At 40.5% G+C, this 22,989-nt stretch overlaps 1 protein-coding gene across 1 annotated transcript in view; it reads right to left on the bottom strand.

Annotated features, from left to right (window-relative positions):
- Nucleotides 1–13,827: 13,827 nt before the first annotated feature.
- Nucleotides 13,828–22,989, bottom strand: part of LOC126183413 (ADP-ribosylation factor 2) — a 45,617-nt gene continuing 36,455 nt past the window's right edge. The window contains exons 4-5 of the mRNA XM_049925363.1: nt 14,585–14,710; nt 13,828–14,273 (exon numbers count right to left, since the gene is read on the bottom strand). Of these exons, the coding sequence (XP_049781320.1) occupies nt 14,187–14,273; nt 14,585–14,710 (213 nt within the window). The 3' untranslated portion in view covers nt 13,828–14,186. The remainder of the gene's footprint in view (nt 14,274–14,584; nt 14,711–22,989) is intronic.

Consider the following 22,989-nt stretch of genomic DNA (forward strand, 5'->3'; position numbering starts at 1 on the left):
TGTACCAGGAGGTCTGTATGATATATTTTTGAGCATAAATATTGCCCTAATACAGGGTGGCAGTTATTGAATTGTATGAAATAAAATTGTCATAACATTTGAACAGTTCGTAAACTGCATGGTTGGCTGCAGGACATGATGGAAATTATTATGCTCAGTATGATTTGGTTTAGCGACGAAGCCCACTTTCATTTGGATGGGTTTGTCAATAAGCAAAATTGGCACATTTGGGGAACTGAGAATATTCATTTCATGATTTAAATGTCTCCTAACCCTTAATGGGTGACTGTGTGTGCTGTGCAATGTCCGGTCACAGAATAATTGGTGTGATATTCCTTGACGACACGGTGCCTACCGTACAATACGTGATGGTTTTGGAAGATGATTTCATCCCTGTTATCCAAAGTGGCCCTGATTTTGAAAAGATGTGGTCCATGCAAGATAGAGCTTGACCCCCTCAAAGTAGGAGTGTTTGATGTCCTGGAGGAGCACTTCGTGGACCGCATTCTCGCTCTGGGTTACCCAGAGGCCACTGGCTTGGGCCTCAATTGGCTGCTATATTCTCCAAATCTGAAGACATGTGACTCTTTTTGTGGGGCTATATTAGAGACAAGGTGTACAGTAATAACCCCAAAACCATTGCTAAGCTGAAAACAGCCATTCAGGCAGTCATCAACAGCTTCAGTGTTCTGACACTTCGGCAGGTCATGCAGAATTTCACTATTTGTCTGCACCACATCATCGCCAATGATGACAAGCATAGCCTAAATCTGAATATCTGTAGTGACATTTACATGAAAGTGTGTGCACACTGTACTTTGTAACTAATTTAAATTTTTTTCATATAGTTCAATAATTGTCACCGTGTATGTAAAAACCTCAAAGGACATCGCTTTTTTTAAAAAAAGCTTTTTTCCAAAAATGTTGAAAACTTGAGATATATCCTTTTTGCAGCAAATCCTTCAGTTACAATATTTCAGACATAAGTAACTCCAAGAATCTTTTAGAGAAAAATAAGTGATAAATAATTACTGGAGATGAGAATCAAAATGGTGACTTGAACATCGCCAAGCAGTGACTTTAAGCACAACAACACAGGATGACATACTGCATTTGGCATTGCTCCTCCTCCTCACAAAACAGTGATCCATTGTTCCGAAGTAGAGTAAAGCTTCCTGGACCTAGAACTGGTCAGTTGTACTTCTTCCGGCAATACTCATGAATCCTTGCAGTCTGGTCATGACACCACATTATGGTCACTACAACGTCCAGAGTTACTTCTGCTGAGGTACAACCCTGACAAGTCTTCGTGTTTCTTATATCAGAAACCCCCTATAATCAATTTGCACCTGATCCTATGGTAGGACTTCCTGCAAAAGACACAGAGGATATCTATGCAATTGTGGCTCTTCAGCGTAGAATCATCACCCTTAACTTCATAGCTGAGGTTTGAGAAGTGATTTAGACTTTAGTATGATCCAAAGTAGTGTTAGAATATAATTCTCCTGATGGTGCAATATTTCACGCAGTATAAAAAGCCAAACTAGGCCGCCAGGGTTGTGGCTCTCAGGTTAGTGTTTGGCTTTACAATGCTCATGGTCCTTATGTTGAACATCTAAGTTATGCATGTCTTGCTTTTGCAGTTCTGGCAAGGAGCTGTTTTGATACAATCTAACTCAGTATCATCAGGTGGAAAAAGAAACAGATTATCCATTGTAGTTTCAGCCTCTTCACAGTGGATTAGAGAAAAAAGCAGTGTGAAACCTGTAGAGTCTAGCTTTGCTGTGTTGTAAACATGTCTCACAACAAGCAGTATTGTATCCTAGCCCCTCTGTTCAACATCACTGCACTTCAAGAGCACATCTGCCGATGTCTTTTATGTTCTGAGAGTGCATTTGTCTATAGGTGGCAGCTACTCATGTTGTGGATGAAGATCCATTGTTAAATTGCTTTCTGCACCAGTTCTGACTGAAACATCTTTTCACAAGCAGAGATCATTACACATGGTGTTCCATGTTTCAAAATTAGGTCTTCTACAAGAAACCTACCAATTGCCAGAGCTTTGGTAGTATGTACAGCCTTGGTGACAGCTGCATGGATGACGCAGTCATTGCACACTACTATGCATAATCTCCATTTGTTGAATTGATAAGCCTCCCAAAAATGTTAATTCAAACTGGTGAAATATAGTGACTGCAGAAAGAATGAGTACCAGGTGTCCTGAAGTAAATGATTCTCATAGTTCTGTCACTGGCAAAACAATAGTGGCTTACATAATGTCAGTAAGAACAGTAGAGACCTAACTTATATCCATTTCTGATTCTGTCAAGGGTCTCTTCAAATCCCAAATGACCTGATGTCAGAAAATTGTGAAAATACATCATATGGCTTTCCATATATGAGGTAGGATGACAAGCAACCATTTCCACCTTGGTGAGTTGTAATTCCTTTTATGCATTGTTCCTTCTCTTGATTTGAATTATCATTGATAGTTGCTTCCATCTCTAACACATCTGTAGTCTTGAGCAATACTGGATCTTCTCTTTGTTCAGCTTCAATGTTCATCAGGACAGCAATGGCTGGGATAGCACTCTGATTTTACTCCCCAATGGGGTCTACAAAAGGCATCCTTGTGCTCGTGTTAATTTTTGAATACTACCATCATGTATTTCAGAAACTTCAGTGCCCATCTGGCTAATCATGATGAATCCTTCTGAGTGGTCAGCCTGCATAAAGAATGGTGGCTAGTCAGAATAGTGGATGGTCTGCCATATGTAGAATGGGTCAGAATTTGCTGGTTTCAGACTTGAAGATCACTCTGGAAGTAAAGCAATCACTTTTTTTTTTTTTTTTTTTTTTTTTTTTCACCTTCCTGACTTTGCACTAAAACTGCGTATATCCTTAGTCATCATGGACAGACTTCAACACAGTTATCAAAACAGCTTAGATATTCTTCAAACGTCTTTAAGAGCAACAGTGTCATCCTGGCAGCAAAGACAGGTTGTCCATCATGCATTCAAAGGCAGCAGGAGCATTGCACATTTCAAACAGCATAACTTTGAACTCTCAGGTGCTATGAGAGCAGTCTGCCTCATCAACAACAATTTGCCAGTAGTTAGTATAGGTGTACTTCACTCCCTTCATACAGTATGAGGTGTTTTCAGAGACCAGGGGGAAGGACCAAAACTCTATCTTCTCACATCATCATCCCCACTTCCTTCTGAATTATTTGTTGTTCAATGGGCAATGTCTTACATGAGCACTGATTCACACTGAGTTGTCTAGTCTACCTTGTCTCCACTGCAGATTTGAATGCACTCTAAAACTGATGCAGAATGGCCAACATTGTTAGTTGGTCAAGCCAAGAGCTGCTGGCAGGTGGATATTGTACACTTCCTGTGTGCAGTCAATAATGGTAGTGTAGCATAATTCTCCATTCATGACTAGTTTCACTGTGCATTTTCACACTTCCATAGGGGTGAGTTGTAGCTGTCTACATGGCAAATGGAGACCCAAAGCTCTCCTTGCCCATTTGTGATGATTATGATAATTGCTCGCATATAGATTACTTTTGTGAGATTGAGTAACTGTTCACACTTTACTAGAGCTGAGCATCTGTATTTGATTAGAACTTCTCTCGTTGATAACAACAGAAAAAGTCTGTTTTTAATGGTAGACAGTCAGCCAGAGTAATCCTTATTGTATGAACTTGTTGGAGCAACTTCTTCAATCTGAAGCTCCAATATTCCACTGCCTTTGAATGCCAGTGATGTCCACAAGGAGTCTTATTTAATGATTGTTGCTGCATTTCGGTAAACTGACAATTTCAAAAAGTGTCATTGATACCTCTCAGACAGATGTATATTCCATTTGCAGCCTTCACCACAACGAACTTTGAAAATCTGAATATAATTTTCAGCTCACGATGTGGAGCATACAATTCCACAGAAAGTGGAATCAAGATTTGACTACCTGGAGAAGTTGATCATTGTTGGTGATGTTGATGTAATTTCCCTGACATAATTCAATCTGAAATGGCCTTAGCTCCATAAATTGCACTTAGTTTTGGCATCTGGGCAAATGGCTGGAACCACAGGTACAGCAATGCATGTCATCTCTCAGGTTGGCTGTAGTCATTTGCTGGTACCTGTATGCATAGTTTGACATCTTGCACTGTAATCATTGTCAAACCCTTTTTTACAGCAGCACATATTGTCCTCCAGTCTGCAAATATCTCTCTCTGTAGTAGTCGAACTACTGAGGGAGCCAATTTATATATGTCGTAAAGACTATCGATAATGTACAGCACAGGCCAGGAGTTTCCAACTACATTGCTCCATATTAGTTTTTTACAGGTTGGTGTAAATGGTCAACAAACATTTTCTCGAATTAGCAATTCTACCTCCTCCCACCAGGATTTGTCACTCGTTGCTGCTGCTGCTGCTGCTTCTGGCCAGTTTGTAGTGTAAGATTCTGGCGCTGCAGTCCGGAACCTCGGGACTGCTACGGTCGCAGGTTCAAATCCTGCCTCGGGCATGGGTGTGTGTGATGTCCTTAGGTTAGTTAGGTTTAAGTAGTTCTAAGTTCTAGGGGACTTATGACCTAAGATGTTGAGTCCCATAGTGCTCAGAGCCATTTGAACCATTTTTTTTGTAGTGTAAGAATCTTGGTACACTATATTTTAGTTGATTGACTTCAGTATTCTGAAAAAATGCAGTGGCTGGCTTTGATAGCAACCTGACATTTATTGGAAGCAACAATGAAATTAGTGTTGAGGTGGTTTGAAGGTGGTGTGTGCTGTGAAGACTTCTGTGGAAACCAATGAGTATGATATTTTAATGTGAATGAAAGTGGCTCATCCATCCTTTAAGTCAAAATTCAGCCAGTCATCTATCTTGAATGCCATTTTGCAATTACACAAGCATAAAGAATGCACATACCACAAACATACATAATTCACAATTATTGACACGAAGACTGAAGTATGTCTTAAGACTCAGAAAGTACACTATGCTCGAATGCAGCAGCAGCAGCAGCAGCAGTAGTGTTCACTATTGTTACTCTTCTTAACAGATTAATATTTTTGCCATATAGGAACTTCACACTGGACCCTTGCATTTCGTGGATTGATCTTTCCAGACATGACTCAATGCATCTCATCTTGAAGATAGTAGAACATTGTCCACAGCAAGCAAGGGACCACATTCAAGTTGTGGATTAGTACACAGTTCTGACAGGAAGTTATATAAGGTTGTATTTGGCAGTGTTCATTTGATAATCATAATAAAGCCGCTAACTTACACATCAGGTGAAAATATCACAGAGAGGGGTATTGAGGTTGCTGGAAGGGAAAAAAAATTGACATCCCAGGATCAATTAAGCAGAATAACTTAAAATGTATGCTTTTAATGTATGTTACACAAAACAGGTAATACAGGAAGTGCATTAGGGCTGTACATGATATTTGCTGGTTATTAGTGAATCTTATTGTCACATGACACTGTCAAGACAGATCTACATTTACATCAATACTCCGCGAGCCACCACATGGTGCTTGGCAGAAGGTACTCTGCACCACTACTAGCCATTTCCTTTCCCATTCCACTCACAAACAGAGTGAGGGAAAAAATGACTGTCTATATGCCTCTGTATGAGCCCTAATTTCTGTTTCACTTGAAGGTTTCTCTCTTGAAAGTACAGACCGTAGTACAGATATAATAATGCATATGGTCTCAACCGATTAAGCTCTGAGGAACTACTCTCGACAACTACGCATAAATTTTGATATGCAGGTTTATACTCATCATTCAGGGGTGTGCTACTGTCATAGAAAACACACACACACACACACACACACACACACACACACACACACACACACACATTCTATGGCTGCAAACATGGAGGCTATTCCAAGCCATGCCCACATTATTCACATTCTGCATTTTGACATCTGCACACATCAATGCAATCTTATAGCAGTGTCAACAAGTTACATTAGTTGCAACACCTATGGATACTTACACATTGATTGTGTTAGTTACAATTAAGGCACCCATGCTGCCCAAGTAGTATCAACTAGAAAGATTTTACAGGCAGTGGATATGGAAGACCAGAACCTTTTCTATCATCAGTGTGACTGACTTATGTTCTTGAGTTCTATTTTGGCATACAGAGTGCCTTGTAGACAGCTATAGTGATACCAGACACTAACTGAAAATCAACACACACAACAACTGTCTCAAATAGCCCAACAATTATAATTACATGCCATAAAGGTACCTGCAGTCACTTTGTAAATGTCAATGGTAACCACATTTTGACAGCTGTCATCCCTTCCACTCCAATCAGTTACACCTATTGGTCTGCAGGGTTGCCGCAAGTTTCCCCAAATGAAATTCACTGATTTCTAAAAGGGTAAGTAAAATGTAAGGACTTCTGTATTTCTAAATGTGTGAGCAAAAATCTTAAGTACTAACATTTTTTGTAATGAACTTTTTAAAGTGGAGAAAGCTAGCCAAATGGTATGTGTGTTTCATTAAGACAACTGATGTTATTTTATTTCAATAAAGGAAAACACACTTGGTGACAAAAATATGCATTTTGTTGGAGTCTTATGACAGATTTAAAATACCTTCACTGCTTTCTGAAATAACCTCAGAGAAAAGTAGGCAGCTTGGAAGAAATTTATAAGATGAGGAAAGTTGTGTAAACCATCACTACAGGTGACCGCCAATAAAATGTTGGTTTTATTATTTTCATTATTGTCAGTTATTATCCACTGTGTTATGTCTATTATTCTACGGGTATAGTGTGATTTTTCTTTCAAGAAATACACAAGTAAATAGCATACAAACTGCCAGCAACTGCCACAATTTTCTTCTTCTTATCGTCCATACTTTCTAATATATAAACTACTTTCAAAGTGTCAAACTGTACTAGAATAAATTTAATGTCTATAAAATGCCCCACTGTACAATGTACTTGCAGTGAGACAGTCACAATTCCTGAAATCCATCGCCTGTGGCCTCTGTTCTGCCAAGGAGCACCACAGTCTTGGGTTCATGGATAAACCATGAAAATTTACCGCATTACGCCACAGATCGGTGAGACTAGATCTGACAGGCAGGCCCCGCATTTTAGTGGGAAACTATAGGATTCATATTGGCAGGCCCAATCTGTTAGAGATACCATAGAAATGGTCTGCGGTTCTGGCCCATCATGGAAGTCCACTCGTGTGGCCAGCTATTCCAGTGTCACAGACACCATGTTGATGCAGTGAGACAACAGTGATCACCCATGCAACAGTTAACTTGCACAAATACTCTGAGAATCAATACTAATGAGGATAAGTAGCAACTCACCGTAAAAATGATCGCTAAGCCACAGTAAGGCACATAGAAAAGACAATCACACTCTTAGCTAAATTTTTGGCCATAGCCTTTGTCAGAAAATGAAAGCACGCACATATTCACACAATCACTCAGACACAACTCATGCACACATGACAGTTGTCTCCGGCTGCTGTGTTAACAAGCTCTGAGAATCATATTCAAACAAACCATTCCTCAAGCCCCCCTGCCTTTCATTGGCAGCTGCTAGTCTAGCAGCAAGCAGTGGTGGCAGCACTGACTCCACATTGAGGGAAGGGGTAGGAAGGGAAGAAGCAGTAAGAATGGGAGAGTAGGGAAGCGGTGTATGTACTCAGCTGCACCCAACCAGCATGACATCTCAGTAAACAAACAATTTCATGCTACTGAGACAAACATGAGATTTTTCCATGTTTCAAATTTCCCTGATACGTTTGCAATTCCCTGATATCCAGAACTTGCGGCAACCCTGGTGTGGCCATTCCTGTATGGCACAACTGTATTGAGAAAAATTCACTTGCCCATTATGCTGAAAATCTCACACTATCTTGTCTGCAAATAGACTTCCTGCACAGTATCCTCACACAACACTGCCTCCTACCACCCCCAAGAACCAGCTGCAAAGGAGCAACCGCCTCATCACCTAATTCCATCCCAGATCACAATCCTTCCCATCAATCCTAAGGTGATATTTTGCTGCCCACACAATATCCTGGTCAATCCTGATGCAACACCTACTCCCTGCTCCTTGTCACATGGGTAATATCCATGTGGAAGAACCAGGTGCAAGACCTGTCAAATACACACTCTCAGCACATAATGCTCCAGTCCTGTTGCAGACACACTATGCCATTACAGACAGAACCACCACTGAAAGTTGTATACGAGCTCTGCTGCAATTGTTGCACAGAATTTTATGTTCGCATGACTACCAACCAGATGTCCACCAGAATGGTCACTACCAACACGTGGCCAAGAACAGAGTTGAGCACAACATGCTACATTTCAATGTCTGCTTCACAGCTCATGCCATTTGGACCCTTCCACCAACATCGGCTTCTCTGAACTAAGCGGATGGGAGTTGTCTCTGCAACACATCATTCACTCTATCCTTCTGGCCTTTATCTACACTAACCCCCTGCACCAGGACCCACACTTCACTTGGCCTGCGCACACCTCCTCTTCCCAGCAGCCTTTGGGCAATGTGAAGCTGCAAGTTGATATTTTTTCATATAATTATCCTGTCTTTTGAGAGCCCTAAATTGAAAAAAAAACTATAGCAATTGTTATAACCACTAGCCAAATAGGTTTTCAACAACATTCAACTCTTGTGCATAAATTATATTCACTTCTTAAAGGAAAGGAAGGTAGAGGTATTTCAGAAAACTGAAGTTCATGAACAGTTTGATTGTCTTTGGAGGCGCAATTGTATTGTCTGTGACTTGGAGACACAATTATGAACAACCACATCCAACAGTGTACCCAAGTCACCGAATTGGTGTCAAATCAAAAGACTTGCACCCAGCAAATGGTCTACCCGACAGGAGGCCCTAGTCACATGACATTTACATTTACTGACTGTCATAAAAAGAGCTGCACTCAGAAGGACAAGGCATATTGTGATAACGATTGGCAGGCATGCAGTTACATGGTCCCACACATACGAAATGTCTACTCTCTCAACTTTGAATGACCAACACTTACTGAGCTACATGGTCACAAAACACATGTTGGTATGGTGTCGGGCCCCACGCTTGTGAATACAAGCGTCCAGATGAAATGATGTACAGGTCTCGGATGTAATTCTGTGATACTCCATCCAACACTGGTTGTACCCGAGTGCTCAGTTCCCAGTACAGATGAAGTCCTGACAACCCATTCCATGGCCCCACAAACATTATGCAGCTAGCCATGGCAGAGTACGTAGAGCTGCAAGGCACACTCCAGAGGTGGCAGCAATATGAGGAAGTGTGTTGTCATGGTAGGTAAAAGAAAGAAATTTAACTATTTTACGGCCAAATTCGGTTTATGTCTTTCCCCTTTTCATGTTATTTTCTCCAATTTTGGTGCTATTTGTCACATCAGACAGTTATGCGAGAAATGAACTATCATTTTAAGCTAAGAGCACAGCCACTGTTTGCAGGACCACCTCCACCTACCATGCAGCTGTCAGAAGAGTTCATGAGGAACACCACAGAATATTGTTCTCCACACCATCACACCAGGCAGGTGGGCTGTATGACAACAAACTGCTCCTTGTGGCACTCTCTACTGCACCTCCAAGGCAGAAGTAGAACTCATTACTAACAATGATCTGCTGCCAGACTACAAAGCTAATTGTCCATTTTTGCTGGCATCAGGTGAGTCGAGTACAACGCTGCGGGGGTGAGTGGTCGTCATCTTAGTTGGCATGCAGTGAGCCCTTTGTCATGCAACCACCTGTCAATGGTATGTCACCTATGGGTGCACAGAAAGCAGGGCAGCCCACTTAATGGCCCCTATTGTTGCCGTTAGATCTGTTCGCATGTGGCAGACTATCAGTCCTTCCTCCCAGTTGTGCATTTCCAACATCCATATGCTACATATCGTGCATGCAAGTTTTTCTATATCCCCTGCTACCAACAGTGGGCAGTGTTGGTGTTCATACAACTAGGGTGGTGCACAAATATGACAGCATCACCCAGACTCCCACAGCCTCAGGATGTAGCCCCTCTCGAACTCATCTAGCTGGGCAATCCACTGTTAAACATGTTTCTTGGGCACAGTGCACACTCAGGTGAACTACACGCTGTCATACTAGCCAGCATGGCTTTTTGTCTTATGTTAACCGATGTCACCCTGGCACCAGCCACACTCACTGGGTGTGCGGCCGACTATGCAAAAGAAATCATGACTGACTGTGCGTAACATATTTGCACACTGGATCAGTGAGGACAACTGAAAAGTAGATGCCATCAACACTTATACTGGTTTGAACACTGAAATGTTTTACTGTGCATGGTCCTATGAGAGGTGGTGCAACCTTGCCTTCCTTCAATCTCTGAATTAACTGACCCAGCCAGTTGTAGGTGGAACTACACGTTAAAGTACTCCAAAACACGGTGGATTTTTCACATTAACAAGTAAACGAAGAAACGTCACTGTACCTTTGGATTTGTAGTATATGAAGACTATAAATTATAAAATTTTGTTCTGGCACCCTCTGGAACAAATAATAATAATAATTATTATTTTAGTCGGCAAGCTCCAGGATGTGACAGTCACATGAATGCTGTGCCCATCAATCTCTCTGGACTTTAATCCACTTGAACTTCACTCCAAAATTAAGTCAGAGATCTACCTTCTTTAATAGTGGCCAAAATTTTGATAAGAAAATTGTAATTTCTCTCTCTGAATCCTTTATATTATGTGGGATATCATCATAATAATATCCAGTTTTTGTTTATGCATCTTACCTTCTCCAATTTCAAGTAGATTGCAACTGATATTTGCATCTTTTCTGTGGATGCCCATTCCTTTTTCCTTGAGGTGTATATTTGTATATTACTTTAGATATTCATTCTTCTGGTATCCTTGGAAAGTGTTCATGCAATTTCTTTCTGTACTACTATATTTTCTGAAGCATGGTTTTGACACCCAATTCATTCCTTACTTCACTATTTTTTATAGGCTTGAGTTACACCAGCTAGAGGCCTTTAGGAGTCTGATCTCTGTTACCTCAATCCTCCCCGTTATTGGCAGTTGGAATCCAAGTCTCTGACCCATACATTATAACTGGTACTGCCATCATATTGTAAAATTTTAGTAATGTCTCTTTTTCCAACATTCTTGAAGAGTGTGATTAATAGTATCTACTAACTGCTGAATTTTTGCAGTTTGCATTCTTGGTCATTGTACGTGGCACGAGACCTCAAATTGTATTCGAAAGTATTTATTTGGTCTAGCAGCTTATCAATTGTCATTTTTCCTCTTAAATGCTTCTTACCATGGAATGCCATTATATTAGTTTTAATTTGATATATAGTCATTATCATTTGCTACCTTGTGCAAGAACCAAATGGCTCTCAGTAATTTATCTTCTGAAACCACTAAGATTATTTGATATCAGCAAACAGGAGCATATTTAAGACTTTAATTTTAAGCTTATTACGGTGCACTACTTTACTCTGTCATGTCCTTATGACATTGTCTATGTACATTGATCAGCTAGTACATTATGACCACCTACCTAATTGCCAGTATGTTCACATTTGGCATGGAGACCAGTGGTGACGGGCTGTGGCTCGGAAGTGATGAGGCCTTGGTGGGGGGAGGGGAGGTTGGGTTATTTGTGGGAGGAGGCCAAACCGCGAGGCCATCGGATTAGGGAAGAATGGGGAAGGAAGTTGGCCATGCCCTTTCAAAGAAACCATCCCCGCATTTGCCTGGAGCGATTTAGAGAAATCATGGAAAACGTACATCAGGATGGCCGAACGCAGGATTGAACTGCCGTCCTCCCAAATGCGATTCCAGAGTGCTAATCCCTCTGCCACCTCGTTTAGTGAGGCCTCGGTAGATCGCTGGAGGAAATTAGCACCACACCTGCACACACAAAAGTCCCTTAAATCCCGTAAATCCCGTAAATTCCGGGGAGGGGAGCACTAAGCTTTGATACCATGTTCAATCACATCACAAATGTGTTCAATTAAGTTCAGATCTGTTGAGCTGGGGGCCAGCACATCAATTTGAACTTGCCACTGTGTTTCTCGAACCACTCCATCGCACTCCTGGCCTTGTGATATGGTGCATTATCTTACTGATAAAGTCGCAGGCATTTGGAAACATGATTGTACGGGGTCTGCAATCAGTGTGTGATACTCTTTGGCTGTCATGGGACCTTGCACGACCACCTCTGAATCCATGGATGCCCACATTTATATTCTCAGAGCATAAAGGAGCCACTACTAGCTTGTCTCCATTCTGCAACACAGATGTCAAGGAGCGTTACCTTGGAAGACGGCAGATCTGCGCTCCTCCGTTCAGCACGATGAAGACGGTATCGGGATTCATCAGATGTTGGAACGCTCTGCCACTGTGCCAAAGGTCACATGCCCATTTAAATCGTAGTTACCAATGTCGTGGTATTAACACTGGTACATGCTTGGGTACTTGTATTCTGCCCAACATTAAAGTCTGATGTTAGATCCACCACAGTTCACCACCTGTCCTGTTTTACCAGTCTGCCCAGCCTATGACATCTGACATCTGTAATGAGGGGTGGCTGCCCAACCCCATGGTGTCTGGATGTGGTTTCGCCACATGTTTAAGACACTCACCACAGCATTCTTTGAACACCCGACAAGTTGTACAGTTTCTAAAATGGTCATGTCAAGCCTCCAGGCCATCACAATCAATCTGCCCTCGGTCAGACTCAGATAGAGCGACCACACATCTTCCCCTTTCTACACACAGACAGCACCCCCACTGATACTACATGCACTGTGTGTGTGTGTGTGTGTGTGTGTGTGTGTGTGTGTGTGTGTGTGTGTGAGAGAGAGAGAGAGAGAGAGAGAGAGAGAGAGAGAGAGAGAGAGAGAGAGAGAGAGAGAGACTAACAGTCATTCCTCAATGAAACATTTGTGTGATGTATGCTGCTCAAATTAGTTTAACAATCACAAGATGCAACAACTTTTCTATGCTCAGCCAACCAAATAGGAACCATACATGAAGTGCTGAACTGTGTAGCAGGAGGTTAGAAATTAATGCTGGCTTCAAATTCGAAATGTTCTGGATCTCCATTGAAAATAATTTTGATGTTACTAATCCTGCAAAACTAGAAAAGGCTTGTTCAATCCATTTCTAACAGTCTACGAAAATTTGTACTGGAACATTTCAGGCACATATTTGAGCACCCTGTACTGTACTGAACACTACCTACTAATAAATTAATATGATTATCAGTAAAATGTCAATATAATTAATGTTTATTTCCAGAAGTTGAAGATTGAAGTTTGTAACCATCAAATGGGAACTCAATGAAAGTTTTAAAATGGCTAAGCTTTCAGGATCACTTTTTAAAAAGGCGATCAAATAAAAAGCTCTTATAAGCCAAGATCAAAAAGGGTCATTGCAAATTATGTAGAAAGAAATATCAACTTGAGTATATATTGTGTTTCCAAAATCTCTTAACCCTTTTAAATATGGAACTTTAATTACACAGTGCTGCACCGAGTTTAACCTATATTTCTTGTCAGAACACCTAAGTGAATTAGCTGTTCATATAAATCTTCCCAGACATATGACACAAAATCGTCCTGTTACATCACCCCCATTAAAACTTAAAAACCTGTTACACAGGTAGTGCACTTACCATTTCAGCTCAATATTGCTTCAATTCTAATAACATTGAATGATCTCATTTGCTAAAAAAATGGGCATTGAGCAACCCATTTGTAGTGCATGGACAAAAATACTAAAATTTCTTTCACTTATAACACTACAGTATTGACAAATTTATTTCACAGCTTTTCAAGCAACATATACTACTACCTAAATAATAGAAAATTTGTGTTGATTTTGTAGTATGTCCAAAATCTATATTAAAATATTTTTGTCTGTAAAAATGTTGATTAATTTTGAAAGAAATACTGTCACATTCTTTTTTGGTATGAAAGTAAACACTCAAAGTTTACAACTTCTTAACAGTAAGAGATATAATGAACAACAAGTTTCAATAAGAGACAAATATAAATTAAGTGTAATACAGCTCAGGAATTATAGTTCAGAAGAGTCACAGTCTTAACTCCACAACACTGCCACACACGGAATGCACAGTCTTCACTTTTTGGCTAGTTCATTTGAAAGCCAGTCCAAGCCCTCGTATAAGCCTTGACCTTGCGTAGCACATGTAGCTTGTATGTACCACTGAAACAAAGAATTGCATTTTAATTACAAAACAGCTACAGATATTCATTCCATGTTAAAATTAAAGAAATGTTGGTACTTTTATTAGATTTTCAACCAATAGACTGGAAATTCTGCATTTGTTCCACTTATGGAAGTGAGAATGTAGTGTGTGTGTGTGTGGTGGGGGGTGGGGGTTGGGGGTGGGTTCTACATATTCCAACAAATTCACAGAATTCTTTTGAAAAATTAAGAACATAACACAGAATTCAAATCTAAAACCAGAAAACCTATATGATCATTGACTATAATCTGGCAGTGTAGTTACTTACATGTCTGTTTCGAAGTTGATTCAGCCCAAGCTTATCAGTGAGTTCCGCTGCACTCATAGCATTTGGCAGATCTTGTTTGTTTGCGAAAACAAGTAGGACAGCATCTCGTAATTCATCTTCTTGCAGCTAGAGGACAATAATTTATATTTATGCACTTAAAAATCTCTCATTGCAACTGAGAAAGATAATGGCAACAAAAGAATGACTAAGCAGGGAAAAAACTATGCAAAAGAGAAACTGAGTACAGCTGTCACATGTAGGAAATAATATTTGCATAAAATGTATGAATCATACCATGGATACATAGAAAACAATGACAAGAGGATAAAAACTGTCAAAGAAACTATATGATGATGAGCATTAGAAATGTAAATTTAACTATGGGTAAAATTAGGAACTGGGACAAAAATGATCATGATTCATGCTATATATAAAAAAGTGTGAGAATGTGCATCACCACAACTTATTCACCAACATTACTTGCAATCTTTCTTTTCTCATGCTCTATTGTCAGTCCATGGATTATTCTCCCTCACCCATTATTGCACACCAACCAATTTTCTACCCTTCCCATTATCCTCAACAGCTTCAGTATTTCGCCAGTCACCTCATTACATGGTACACATTGGTCACTATTTCACATGAAAGCAATGTGAGAACTTCTTTGAAGTATCTTAGTAAACAAGTCAACACAAAAGGTAAAATTTTTTAGTACGTGTCCTGTTATCTGCTAGTAATTGAAGAGCCTTAGGCTGTCATTCATGCATCTGCATTAACGTCTGAATAGTTGAGGGTGCAAGTCATAATACCAATTACGCTTGAGAATATTCTATTTAGTTAGGTTGTGCACAGCAATATTTTCTTCTCAGAAGGAACAAGTTTTGTAAAAAAAAAAATGTTCACTTGAAAGAACACAGTTGATGCCCGTGTGATTTAGAGACTCATGAATCACAATTTGAAGTTCAGGTACATAGTTCAGTTTTTAAGCCAGAACTTCCAGCTGATTCTAAAATGCAACTATTGTGCAAATCCTGGATAACATTTTCTTCTACTATCAGTTTTCATATGGGGACTGGTACACTCTCTTCGCCTAATACTGTATTTGTTTGTAATAGTGGCTAACGCAAGTTGTGAAGAATGAATATATTGTCAAAATACAGAATTTAAGTTATCTATCGCTTATAAATAGATATTCCAATAAATGTAAATTCTGAGGGAGCATGTATGCTCAGATAATATTCCAAGTAAACTGTGACTGCAGTATTTTCCTAAATATCACACAGCATTATTTCCAGAGCAAACAGATGCTTATGAAAATATCCAAACTCTCTTACAATGTTGAATGAACACTGCCCAGTCACATTAATGTGACTACCTGTCAAACACCTGAATAACCACCATTTGCAGCACAGACCGCTGCAAGACATGCAGGAAGAGTGTCAATGAGGTACTCGAAGGCAGCGACACTGATGTGGAACCATGCCAACCCCAGTATCACGGCCAGCTGCACTTTGTTTCTCAGTTGAGGATCCATGGTGCAACCAGTCTAACTGAGGTGGTCCCACGGATTCTCAATTGGGTTTAAATACAGGGCATTCGGTGGCAAGGGAAGCATGGTAAACTCATCCTAGCGCTCTTCAAACCACACATGTACACTGCAAGCTGTGTGACACATTACATTTTCCTCCTTGTAGATGCCAATGTGCCAAGCGCCCCTACAATTATCCAATCTTTGCTCAGTCCAATTTCGCCACTTTCCTGGATGATGATGAAATGATGAGGACAACACAAACACCCAGTCATCTCGAGGCAGGTGAAAATCCCTGACCCCGCCGGGAATCGAACCCGGGACCCCGTGCTCGGGAAGCGAGAACGCTACCGCGAGACCACGAGCGGCGGACTCTTGCTGTGTAGGACCATACCCAGCAACATTTGCTGAACAGTCATTGAGGACACACTGCTGATAGTCCCTTGGTTCACCTGGGTGGTCAGTTGGTCAACAGTTGCAGATCTATTCATCTGTACACATGTTTGCAGCTGGATACCCCTGTTTGTATGTCCTGTGGTGCACAAGTTGTCTTGGCACCCATTTTTTTTGGATAGTGCCTTTCTTTAACCAATGCGGCATGCAAACCGTTGACCAATTTAGCAGTTTCAGAAATGCTTCCACTTTTGGCCCAATAGCGAATGATTATGCACGTAAAGTTATCAATAGCTCTGTTTACAGTGTCCTGCCGACATACTTTACATACCCTCCACTGCCAGAGCTGCCACCTGCTGTTAGTGAGTGATTAAATTTATCTGCTGTGTTGCTGTGAGAGCACTCTTGTTACCCTAAGGATTGGAACAGTTTGGCATGTCGTGATCATTACATTGACAGGCCTTCTACTTGCTACTAGCATGACCATCTAGCACTGTATAAGCGAAGTTTATATCAGCACCTCGGCTGCAGTCAGATTGTAGATGCCTGACACATGGGACACTTCATCTTCGAGGTTGTAAAGGCATTGCAATTTTCAAGTGCCATTACATCAAGGGTGTGTATCATGTACAGAGGGAATACCACTGTCCCATGGGTCAGTTGCAATGGCAATATGTTGATAACAAAGGTTACTGTCAACTTTGGGTGATGCAGAACAGTAAGAGCAGCCATCCCAACCAGAACAATAAGCATCTGTCTCATACATGAACGAGGAGTGATCAAAAAGTAATGGGAATTTTTTAATTTTGCGGACTTTACACATCAGGTTTTCAATGTTTTTTATCTTGTTGGTACACATGTTCGTGACATATGTTTGCATTTTCAGCTGTTTCAAATATGTAGTTTATTGTTGACAGTCGAAAATGTTATACATGATACTGAGCGCTCAGCTCAGCGAACTTTTACTTTCGTAAAAGATGGAATAAAGTGCAGCAACACATTCAAAATGTGGACTGTGGCTTTTGGCAAATCTTCCATGAGTAAGACAAGGGTTCACAAGTGGTATAAACGTTTCAAAGAGGGCCAAGGGGACATTTAAGATGACGACTGCCCTGGGTGCCCTAGCACATCAATTGCTGACGGCACTGTGGAAGTAGTGAAGAAAATGGTTCTGGAAAAATCACTGAACCACCATCACAGAGATTTCTGACGATGCTGGCATATCCTCTGGCTCATATCAAGCATTTTTTATGTTTTGGGCAGGAAATGTGTAGCAGCAAAGCTTGTTCCAAAATTGTTCAATTTCAACCAAAAACAACATTGCATAGACATTCCAGGAATTGCTGAATGAAGTAAACAACAATTCAGAGCCTCTAAAGAAGGTTATAACAGCTGATAAACATGGGTATATGGTATGAAGCCGAAACCAATGCCCAAGTGTGCCAATGGAAACTACCTGAACATTCAAGACTGAAAAAATTCTACAACTTTGATCACATGTGAAGGTTTTTCTCACCGTTTTCTTTCATTTGAATGGGATAGTGCATCATGAGTTCCTACTTTATCATTGTATGGTCAATAATGAATACTAACTGGAAGTTGTGTGCTGTTTTCGGGAAGAAATCTGAAGAAAAACAGCCAGAACTGTGGCAAAACCACTCACAGAAATTGCATCACGATAACGCTCATGCTTACATCTCAATGCTTGTTCATGATTTTTAGGCTAAAAATTAATCCATTATGTTGTGTCAGCCATCGTAATTGCCAGACATGACCCACTGAGACTTCTTTCAATTCTCGACGCTGAAGAGAACAACGAAGGCTGTTGTTTTGCCACCATAGACAAGATAAAAACAGAATTGGTGAATCAGATGAACACCATAATGAAAAGGAAGTTCCAAAAGTACTCCCAAGATTGAAAAAAGTGCTGGCACAAGTGTATTATATCTTAGGGGAATTACTTTGATGGGGATAGAGTGGATGATGATGAACAAATAAATAAAGATTCTTTATTAAAAACACAAATTCCCATTACTTTTTGGTCACATCTCTTACACATGACAGTGGTTTAGTGTTTTAAGTGCCCAACATTTTACACAGAAGTCCATCACATTACAGAATGTACATAATTGCTCATCAAAGTAAAGGACACTTGTTATTGAGGTACTGACCTTATTGACACTTAGCATGTACCTTCTAAAAACACAAGAAAGTTTGCTCCATGTCATTCCTTGGGGTGAGACATGGAAAAGAAAGTACAAGCCTCTGCACAATGGCAAGATTCAGATCAAATCGAACTTCCTGTAATTATTTTTTGTTTTACTGAATAAATTTGTTTATTATATAGAGAAAATTAAATTAACTGACAATTCCTGAAAATTTTTTTTAACACTCAAAAGGGGAGAGCGTGTAGTATCTTTAGCACTTGATATTCCAGCCAAAGGCCTTCCATGTCAATGACTACCTGCAGCCTGCAAGGGACTCTGCCAGGTGAGTAATAAATCTCTCATTTTTTGCCACCTCCTCCCAGGCAGCTAGACTCCAACCCTTCCTGGCGAAGGGTTGGGCAAATTTTCTTACACAGTCCACTTCACCCACACCCATAATCTTTCAATTGGTCATAGGTCTGGTGCAGAAAGAGGTCAGTCAACATGGGAAATCTCATTTTGTTCTGTAACCAATTCCAGCACCATACCTGACATATATTGGGCACTGATCCTACTAGAGACAGATTAATATTTCATGAGGTAGTTGTCACACTGATTGAGTCTACTGGGCAGCATCAAGTTGGCCAACTATCCTGTGAACCATTCCAAGTCCACACATACACATACAGATCCAAGCTACCACATTCACACAGACACTGTGAGATTACTTAGGGATAAATTTGGAAATAGACACCATGTGGCCTACTCATACCAAAACATAATTCACTGTGAAGAATACTGATTCATCAGAAAACATTGCATTCTGCTGGTCACAACAGATATTTTTCTCTACAAACCCTAATTAGTAGAGTCAATTATCACCATGAAGCCTCCACATTATGGCCACACATTTGCTCTGTTGTTCAGCCTCATCACATTTGCGCAAACTGTCATTCTACCAAGAAATGCAGTAGGATGTTTCAATCACACTACAATTAAAACTTGATTTTACTGTAATGTGTTTGATAGTTCATTACCATGGATGGGTGTTGCAGACTAACATCCAGTTTTCACACAGTTACTGGATTCTCCACTATCACAATGTTTTACCTGTCATAAGAAAACTTCAGTGTGAGTTGCAGCTGTTATCAAACTAAATAACCAGCTTTTAACAATCTTTGTCCTTCCATTATACAGTACTACTACTACTACTACTACTACTACTACTAGTAAAGTAGTAGTAGTAGTAGTAGTAGTAGTAGGACACTTGCAATGACTGGGAGAGCTGTGTACTGACCCCCATGCCCCTCTGTATCCACATCCAGTGACACCTGAGGGCTGAGGAGGACACTGTGGCTGGGCGGATGGTGTTTGTTTTAATAGTAGTAGTATATTTTCAGAAGCCACAGCCATCCCATATATATTTGTGAGGGTTAACATCAGATGAATTGATCACTCAGTTATAGTGACAATCAACAAAACTTTCTCTGGTAAGTGTTATGTAATGCATCTATAGCTAACAAAATGTATTTTATTAGCATAAAAGCTTTCATGTCATCTTTAAACAAGTCTTGAGTCCATATAGGATCATTTTTGCATAATATTTCAAGTAGCAGGTTCTCTCCCTTGTGGATTGACTTTCCACCACCACTTTTTGTCTGTCAAATGCAACTCTCCTTACTGCACATCACAGAGCACCAAGATTAACACAGTTGCAGAACCACCAATGGACTCCGAGCATGGAAAAAGGTTTCTTGGATATGAAATATGGTGCACAGCAATGGCACGGTACAAGGGCATAAAAAAATCACACAGGCACTGTATTCTGTTTATGAACGTGGTACTGTGAACACATGACCCATAGATATTCACATGTTGGAGGCTTTCACATGGGTTGAAGTGAGGCCCTGAAATGTCTGTCATCACCCAACCATGTGCATTTCTTTGTCTGTAGCACACCACAGATGACCTGTCCATTCGAAAGCCTATACAACACCACATAACTCTTGTCTGAATGGTGCTGGTAGGTTCTGACCTCATGATCCCATCTCCAACCAAACTCAACAAGTGACAGATGGTGTTTGAAATATCACATGACAGAATTAACACCATGACACACAACTGCTGTCATCAGGGTGAAAAGAAAGGGGGGGGGGGGGGAGGGGGTGTTACATGCTGCTAAGTAGCTAACTTAGTACTCAAATTGCTTGCAAGACTGCTACAGTGTTTAAAAAATGTAAAAGCAGACAGTCATGGCAAAGACAGGATCCCATCATGATGTTCACAGAAAACTAAAAAATATTGGAACTCTATTACTTTGATATTTATGAAAAACATGCTAGCATCTATATAATCATTTGATTAATTCAGTAATGCGGCAATTTCTTGAACTACTTAAGATCACAATATTTCAAATATATTTTAATAATTAATACTGCAATGAAGTACTTGCTGTAGTTAACTGGGAAGAGAGATTATATACAGGGTTATTACAAATGATTGAAGCGATTTCACAGCTCTACAATAACTTCATTATTTGAGATATTTTCACAATGCTTTGCCCACACATACAAAAACTCAAAAAGTTTTTTTAGGCATTCACAAATGTTCGATATGTGCCCCTTTAGTGATTCGGCAGACGTCAAGCCAATAATCAAGTTCCTCCCACACTCGGCGCAGCATGTCCCCATCAATGAGTTCGAAAGCATTGTTGATGCGAGCTCGCAGTTCTGGCACGTTTCTTGGTAGAGGAGGTTTAAACACTGAATCTTTCACATAACCCCACAGAAAGAAATCGCATGGGGTTAAGTCGGGAGAGCATGGAGGCCATGACATGAATTGCTGATCATGATCTCCACTATGACCGATCCATCGGTTTTCCAATCTCCTGTTTAAGAAATACCGAACATCATGATGGAAGTGCAGTGGAGCGCCATCCTGTTGAAAGATGAAGTCGGCGCTGTCGGTCTCCAGTTGTGGCATGAGCCAATTTTCCAGCATGTCCAGATACACGTGTCCTGTAACGTTTTTTTCGCAGAAGAAAAAGGGGCCGTAAACTTTAAACCGTGAGATTGCACAAAACACGTTAACTTTTGGTGAATTGCGAATTTGCTGCACGAATGCATGAGGATTCTCTACCGCCCAGATTCACACATTGTGTCTGTTCACTTCACCATTAAGAAAAAATGTTGCTTCATCACTGAAAACAAGTTTCGCACTGAACGCATCCTCTTCCATGAGCTGTTGCAACTGCGCCGAAAATTCAAAGCATTTGACTTTGTCATCAGGTGTCAGGGCTTGTAGCAATTGTAAACGATAAGGCTTCTGCTTTAGCCTTTTCCGTAAGATTTTCCAAACTGTCGGCTGTGGTATGTTTAGCTTCCTGCTTGCTTTATTCGTCGACTTCCGCGGGCTACGTGTGAAACTTGCCCGCACGTGTTCAACTGTTTCTTCGCTCACTGCAGGCCAACCCATTGATTTCCCCTTACAGAGGCATCCAGAAGCTTTAAACTGCGCATACCATCGCCGAATGGAGTTAGCAGTTGGTGGATCTTTGTTGAACTTCGTCGTGAAGCATCGTTGCACTGTTATGACTGACTGATGTGAGTGCATTTCAAGCACGACATACGCTTTCTCGGCTCCTGTCGCCATTTTGTCTCACTGCACCCTCGAGCGCTCTGGCAGCAGAAACCTGAAGTGCGGCTTCAGCCGAACAAAACTTTATGAGTTTTTCTACGTATCTGTAGTGTGTTGTGACCATATGTCAATGAATGGAGCTACAGTGAATTTACGAAATCACTTCAATCATTTTTAATAGTCCTGTAATGGTGGTTTTTGAACAGCATGATTCATATATCCAATGAACACACATGCTAAAGTGTTAACCCATTCACATACAGCAACCGACCATAAGCATATACATACATGAATGCCACACATACAAATGACTAACATTATTTAACCCAAGGAATGGACAACATCAAGTTTCCTGAACAGTATCTCAGAGTGTGTACAATGTAGAGCCTGCAACAGAAAATCAACATCGAAGCAAACTTGAAATGTGTAGAAGGTGCATTTTTCACTTAAAAGCGAAAGGAGCTGCAGCGATATGCATTTGCATAAAAATATACAAAATCAAGGAGCAGCACCAAAAAAATTCCAAGTGTTGCAATTTCAACTATCTTGTAGCAGGAGCAGCAGATAGTTAAAACTTTGAACAGCACTCCATCTGAAATATACAAAATGACAAAGGATGGAATAAAGGATAGATCAAAATGATTTAATGTCCCTGTAAGGCATTTCCAGGGTAATATGTGGAATAACCACAATATATTGGT

This window comes from Schistocerca cancellata, chromosome 4 (assembly GCF_023864275.1).
Source record: "Schistocerca cancellata isolate TAMUIC-IGC-003103 chromosome 4, iqSchCanc2.1, whole genome shotgun sequence".
In the NCBI taxonomy this organism is placed as follows: domain Eukaryota; kingdom Metazoa; phylum Arthropoda; class Insecta; order Orthoptera; family Acrididae; genus Schistocerca; species Schistocerca cancellata.